At 42.0% G+C, this 7572-nt stretch overlaps 1 protein-coding gene across 1 annotated transcript in view; it reads right to left on the reverse strand.

The window, feature by feature from the left end:
- Positions 1–1575: 1575 nt before the first annotated feature.
- Positions 1576–7572, reverse strand: part of LOC117951217 (N-alpha-acetyltransferase 15, NatA auxiliary subunit-like) — an 18978-nt gene continuing 12981 nt past the window's right edge. The window contains exons 15-20 of the mRNA XM_034882836.1: positions 5360–5553; positions 4732–4840; positions 4485–4583; positions 3848–3991; positions 2350–2447; positions 1576–2238 (exon numbers count right to left, since the gene is read on the reverse strand). Of these exons, the coding sequence (XP_034738727.1) occupies positions 2029–2238; positions 2350–2447; positions 3848–3991; positions 4485–4583; positions 4732–4840; positions 5360–5553 (854 nt within the window). The 3' untranslated portion in view covers positions 1576–2028. The remainder of the gene's footprint in view (positions 2239–2349; positions 2448–3847; positions 3992–4484; positions 4584–4731; positions 4841–5359; positions 5554–7572) is intronic.

Here is a 7572-nt window from a genome sequence, read left to right on the forward strand (position 1 = left end):
ATATATATATATATATATATATATATATATATATATATATATATACCCAAAATAGCATGATCAATTCCACACAACGCTCTTTGGCAAGAGAGCTCTCTCTCAACGCTCTTTCATTAATTTTGGGGTGTCTTATTCAATTTAATAGCATTTTAAAACCAAATTGAAGTGGTTTTAAAATAGTATTGAGTGAAAGTTTACATATTCCAGTCTGATTATCCATCAACGTACATTCCTTTAATTTTAGTCTAAATAATTCCTAATTTCTGCTTTTCTAACTCAAACATTAGGTATAATTTCCTATAAATGAGGTTTGACCATAAATTCCAAAAATAACTGTAAAACTAAAGTTAATAAGTTGGTGTTACGTCGTGTTGAACATGTAAAAAAAAACTATCCAGGAAAAAAGATCACATCTCTCCTGTTTTACCTTCTCTGCATTGGCTTCCTGTAAACATTGAGGTTTTGGTAAAAAAATAGAGATATTTGAATTCTCCATATCGCTAAGCTGTAGTTCTTCGGCCTGGGCCCGCTACGCCTTGAACTGCCTCAACTATTATTTTTAGTCAGAGTTCCAATTTATGCATAAACTCCAGTACTTTCCCAAACCAGCATTTTAACCCTTGGGTTGTCCTTGGCTCAAATTTGACACATTTTGAAAAAAAAAATCTTTATCAGAAAAGTGTCTTTCAACCAAATTTTAAGAATAACATGGATTGTTCCACCCAACGCTCTTCACAAGTCAAATAAATGATCAGCCCACTGCTTTCTTTAAATTTGGAGGTTTTGTTAAATTTTATAGCGTTCAAAAACACTTTATGAAAGACTATTGAAAAAAAGTGACTAAAATGTCCCAAAAAAAAAGCATAAAAAATGTGTGTGTGTGTGTGTGTGTGTGTGTGTGTGTGTGTGTGTGTGTGTGTGTGGGGGTCAAAAAAATTGACAAAAACATCACGGGAGAAGCAACACATGTTTTGAAAAAGATGACCAAAACGTTGAAAAAAAGGTTTCAATTTTGACCCAGAAAATCTAAAAAGTTGCACGGTGGACGGGAAGACAACCCAAGGGTTAAGCAGTATTGGATGATTTGCTGAAACTAGTATCACTTAGTGCTGGTCAAATGAAGCTTCGCAAACTGCTGTGAGAGAGCGCCATCTAGTGAGCTCAGAAAATAAAGACAGTGGTTCGCGAAGCTTCTTTTGACCATCACTAGCATCAGTCCCGTTAATGGGATACCTCGGAGCTCCCCCCCCCCCCCCCCCCCCCCCCCCCCCCCCCCCCCCCCCCCCCCCCCCCCCCCCAGGATTAAACCAAAGAGACCGAGGAGATCAGTATGAAGCTTTGGTGTTGCAAACAGCACAACTCTGGCAACTGCAGTTCACAGTCCTGTCCTGCATGTCCCCCATGATGACCCCTCATCGTCCTCTTGTCGTGTTGGAACCAGGCGGTGTCCTCATGTGGCGGAGCAGGGAACATCAGGGAACCAGCAGCTGGGTACCACCATTTTTCTTTGTTTTTGACAGTAGCTCACATTCTGAACAACACTTCCAACATCACTAGCACTATCACAACGGTACCTTTTGGTTTTGCAAACATTGTTTTATTAATCCATCTGTCAGTTTGTAATATATAAATTACTTTTAAAAACGTAAGAAGCAGATGCACCTACAAGAAGGACATGGCGTGAAAACACAGGAGTTCTAGAAAACCTACACTGTGTTTACAGGAGCCATCTTAGCCATCCAATGTTCCCAGATCCTCTTTTTGCCTCCCCATACCGTAATCATCTGTTGACAGGGCCATTTTAATGTTTAAAAAAAGTTATATGGGCATCGCCTTCCTCCATGTGCCAGCTCCCTTTCCTGTCTCTCCAGCGGCGCTCAGTCCATCTAGATCAGTGCAATGTAGGGGGCGATACACAGCAGCCATAGCCCAGGGACTTGGGGGGGGGGGGGGGGGGGGGGGGGTGTTGGCAGACCAAGGCGTCTGGCAGTGTGTTCGCGCCCTCTCCTCGTCTCTTTTCGTCCGAGCTCACATTTCGTTCGCCATGTCGTCGTGCTCTCCTGCCGACAGATCGCCGTTGGCACTGATCGTGGTGTTGTTGTCTTGGTAACCGGGAGGCATGAAGGCCAGGCTGTAGGGGTAGATCTTTTGGCAGGCAGCTCGGTAAGCCTCGACAGCCTTCTGCTGGCCCTCGCCCAGCTGCCCGTCACGCAAAGCCTCCAGCACCTCAGTACAGATCTACAGACAGACAGACAGACAGACTTAGTATATGTGCAGTGTAGTGTACATGTTCTAAACCAAAGGCTGCAGTACTTGTAGTACTAAAGTTGTTGGGAAATGATCACAGACCTGGATTCCTCTTCCAGACAGCGACTCGTCCAGGGCCGTAGCGATCTCACAGGCCATGTTATCAGAGGAAGGCTCCAGGTACACCATCATCTTAGCAGCTGGCAATACAGGAGAGAGAAACTTGCTTCTAAACAACAGCCCCTAGATATAACAATAGCCCCTATAGATATGCACCTTGTTGCAGATCCTTTGGCAATCTTACATGGTTGCCTCATGCGCCCAAGTTGCTTTCACATATAAGTCACAACAGCAGTCTTACCTGGTCGGACCTTGTAACCCTTTCACCCCGACACAGGTCGGAGACAAATCAATCAATCAATCAATCAATCAATCAATCAAAATGTATTTATATAGCACTTTACAACTACCAGCAGGTATCCAAACTGCTTAACAAAATAAGTAAAATCACAACATACAATAGAAAGAGTCAACATAGAAAATAATGATGTCATGTTAATATCACGGCTGCAAGATTGAAAGTTGTGTTGTTCATTATTAGGAGAGAAAAAACAAAGCAGCAGACTCAGAGATTTGGTCTTCTTTTAGTTCAACACATTCTTCTTCCTTGTCAATACTTAGTGCCTCCATTACCCACAATGCAATTTGTCCACCGACAGTTGAGCCAGAGGTTTAGGAGTAGTAAAGGCTAATGTAGCCTGGAGCCAGAGGAGTGGTAACTCCATACCCCCAGATTGTTTTCATTTTCAAAACCTGCTTTTAGACCAAAACGTCGCTGACTCAAGTGACATCACTTGAGGTTCCATTATTGGACTTTACACAGCTCCCTCTGGAGACCCTTAAGGCTTTATCCATTTTTTTTTACATGTGTAGTAATACCCCCCAACACGGTACACCGTTTGGCCCTTTTCACACATGCACTGCAAACCTGAACTCATCTAGACATTACCTGGCGGAGCAGTTGGAGGACCCTGCCAGCTCCCAACTACACTCAGCCCAATGTGTGAATAGAGCTGCTCATTGTGCGAAGGATTCACGGCGAGCGAGTGGGCATGTTAATGAAGTTTCTATTTTGCGGCCCGCAAAACCAGACCAAAACAAACGAAGAAGGGCGATTAACACAAAGATGCCAGTGAAAAGGTCTAACCGGAGAGACGGCGTGATTCGTGACCTTCTGTCAGGTCGTCAGACCCATTCCAGTAAACAGCAAGAGACTCCGTCGTTTACGACAACATTAAAAACCGTCTACGGCAGCAGTGTAATCCGCGTCATGTCCTGACGCTCTACCCAGTACCAGCTCATGTCTGAATCAAAGTATTTACAGGATGTGAGAACACATCTGGCACAATCTCCTGATGTGTGCTACATGTGTGAAAAAGAAACCCTGAAAAATGTCCAGTCATCTTCCAGTGTTCATTTGAGAACATGGGTTCAATGTGTGACACTGGTGAAGTTCCCTTTTATGAAAGCATATGTTTGTATAAGTGGTTCGTGTGTGTGTGTGTGTGTGTGTGTGTGTGTGTGTGTGTGTTCTGCGTACCAGCCAGTCGGTGTGGGATGGAGTTGGAGTGTTTGCTCAAGTAGTTCTTGTTGAAGCTCTGAGGGTTGCTCTCCCCAAACAGCCTGGAGATCTCCTGCTTCAACACAGTCCTTACTGCCTCGGCCAAGTCTGTACTCTCACACACTACTCACACAGACACAGAGACACACACACACACACAAATTTAAAAATCTTCGCTCAAATCAAGTCAGGTCATTCTATTAAGAAGTGCCTAGAGACTAGTAAAGAATAGAGATTAGTAAATTCAAGTTAGGTGGACAGTTTGTGGTTTCAGGCCTCAGATTTGATTCCAGCTCTGTGTCATGGCAGTGTTGTGCTGTTTGGCTTCCCTCCACGGCTGCAGTGCACAGAGCTCCCGGCTGAACAGAGCAGCAGAGGTCTGGGTTAGGGTCATCCCAACAAGACAAACATTGCTTATCTGCACACGCCACCCACACAAAGATGACACAGAGCTGGATTCAAATCAGCCACGTATCCCTTTAACCCTTTGCTGCCATCCTGACTCAAAGCTGTTTCACGCTGGAATCAGTGTTCTGATGTGTCCTTTGTGTCACCCCCCCCGTAATATGAAGCAAGCGTCACTATGAAGCATCAGCTCAGTGTGCGTCATACTCGCCTCCTTTGAAGAAGCGCACTAGACACTGGTGCAGCCATGGGTTGGAAGGCTCTATGGTCACAGCTCTCTTTATTGACTGAAGCATCAGCAGGTACTTCTCTGGAGGAACGAAGAAACACAAATCGAGTTAGTTCAAAGGAAGTAATGACGCAGTTACACTCAAGATTAAAAATAGTCATGAAAAAAAGACGTTCTTTTGGTTGGTACTACTGAAATAGGGGGGTGTGACACCAGCTATGGGCCTGACCTTTCCGGAAGTAGATCTCAAAGGCCAGGAGGTGAGTCTCGATCTTGTTGCGCACCAGGTTCTTCAGAGGGATCAGGAACTTCACTGCCTCCTCCAGAGGATTCTCCACCTGGTAAAAGAAGCTCATGAAGGGATACTGGACACACGTGTGTGTGTGTGTGTGTGTGTGTGTGTGTGTGAGGATTTCACTCTTTGTGCTTTAACGCACAACAGTTGATTAATCGTAATGGCTCCGCTACAGCGAGTGTTAACTGACTGCACGGTATGTGTAGGGATGGGGAGCGTTCTGCTCGACCATCCGAGTCTTTATGGATCCCATTATGGATACTTTTCTATTAGTTGGTGGAAGGATGAGACAACAAATTCTCGGTAGCCACTCTACTCGTTAATATTTTTCTACCGGTTCGCGTATCACGTATCTAGACTTTACGTTATATGACGCACTGGCCTCCACATCCATATCAATAAGCTCGGACCTTACTGATTTTCATGTTTTGGCGCCCTACACATGTAACACACTTTTTGATTACATTTCAATGGAAAATTATTAAAAACCTATCAGCCATTTGACACCTTCATTTATTACATCCTTCTGTCATAAATACTACTTTATATTATATGAGCCCACCTTGGCCAGTTTGTCTGGTACTAGCTCTTCTTTTGGCCCTCCTATCTCCTCATCATCATCCTCCTTCTTCTTCTTCTGGTTCTTTAGCTGTTTCTCCTTCTCCGCGTTCTTCTTCTCCTCTTCCAACTGGGCCTTCTTCTGCGCTCTCCGCTGTTTGTTGCGCAGTTTCTTCAGTTCCTTGTCGGTCAGATTTTCTAAAAAGAAATAAAAAAATAAAAAAGTATTTTTGAGTATTTTTTTATTTTTTTAAAAACAGCGACACTTTACATGTTTGGCAAACTCCTTTATGACCAAACTGTTCAAAGAATGATGGAACCACGGGAAGTGAAGCAGGAACAAAAAAGGACAACAAGTCTAACTGGGAAGAGCCGGTAAATTTGATCGAACTTTAAAAAATAAAAAAATACAATGATGTGGGTAAAAGGAAGTTCTATGGCGTTTGTTTCGCAAAGAGTTTAATCTGATATCAAAGTAGTATACAGCTCTTAAAAACATAATCAAATTTACGACACAATGGTATCAGATCGGTACTCGGTGTTAGTTGATATTGAAATTGGGAAGCAAAAAATGGTATTGAACCGTCTCCAATTTCAGCTATTTAGTAAAAGCCATAAATCTTCCAAAATAGAGAAAGATGGCGGCACACAATTTCGTTTTACGGAAACACCGAATCATCATCCTCTTCAGCTCTCAGACTCCTCTAGAATACCATTTGAATTTGATATTTTTTTAAATATTCAAATAATATTCTATTTAATGCTCAATTGCAGCCTACTACACTGCTCCAGCTTATGCTTTGTCAATGGCACTACAAGCATGTGGTTGTTGTTCCACGTTCTGCAGCGGTGGAAAAGGAGACTGAAAACTCCAAAACACCCATTTCCAAAGTGGACGATCTGCTGAGTGTTGAATTTGACACGTTTTCAAAATGTCTCCACACCAGAAATATGGGTTTCTTTTTAACCACCTCATTTGAATAACCCAAAATTCAAATGGATAATTCCATACAAAGAACTTCACATGTATAAGAAAAAATCTGATAGCTACCTGCATAACATTTGGTGTGTCAAAGCAGTTGAAAAATCACAGTTTCACATTTTTGTTGTCATTACTTAGAATTCCTCAAGGGGGTGACAGAAACTTCGCACTATAGCTTTAAATGTTAAAATCAGGGCCCAAACAAAATTGGGAAAAAAATGTCAAAAGAGACTTCAGAAATAGTGATTTTGACTTTGGACTGGGAGGACAACACATGCATGGTCAAACGGAAGACAACACAAAGGTTGATTGTTACTTCTTAAGTAAGAAACCACCAGTAACCCTTTTTAGCAAATACACTTTTGTTCTGCTGTGTGAAGACGGGTCAGGAAGGCTCCAACCACCTAACTTTGTGCTGTATTAACGCTTTCCTCATGAGAGAGTGATGTACTTTATTTAATTTTTTTTATTACTGCTCGTTATTGCTTTGCATGGCTGAAGGGTGTCGGAGCTGCGTGAACGTGTCTTGATACTTGCTTGGCTTCTTATATTAACTCAAGCTACTGCTGATGTGTAATCTCTGCTCGCACCTGATGCCTTCTGCAGCTACGCTTGGCGTACAAAAAAGAGGAAGGCTATTATTTCTGATCTGGCTGTGTGAGGTGTCTTTTTGATTGCTATGTGTATGTTTTAACCTGTACTAATGGTTTAACCTGTAATAATGGTTTAACCTGTATTAATGGTTTAACCTGTATTAATGGTTTAGCCTGTATTAATGGTTTAACCTGTACTAATGGTTTAACCTGTACTAATGGTTTAACCTGTATTAATGGTTTAACCTGTATTAATGGTTTAGCCTGTATTAATGGTTTAACCTGTATTAATGGTTTAACCTGTATTAATGGTTTAGCCTGTACTAATGGTTTAACCTGTATTAATGGTTTAACCTGTATTAATGGTTTAGCCTGTATTAATGGTTTAACCTGTATTAATGGTTTAGCCTGTATTAATGGTTTAACCTGTATTAATGGTTTAACCTGTATTAATGGTTTAACCTGTATTAATGGTTTAGCCTGTATTAATGGTTTAACCTGTATTAATGTTTCTTTTGTTGCGTCTTCCTGCCATGGTCTGGAATTATCTGACCAAAGGAATACGGTTGAAAATTAGCCGACACACATACACACAACATAAGCAATAAAACACTACACAAAATCTGTGTAGTGTTTTATTGC

Source organism: Etheostoma cragini, chromosome 10, assembly GCF_013103735.1.
Source record: "Etheostoma cragini isolate CJK2018 chromosome 10, CSU_Ecrag_1.0, whole genome shotgun sequence".
NCBI lineage: Eukaryota > Metazoa > Chordata > Actinopteri > Perciformes > Percidae > Etheostoma > Etheostoma cragini.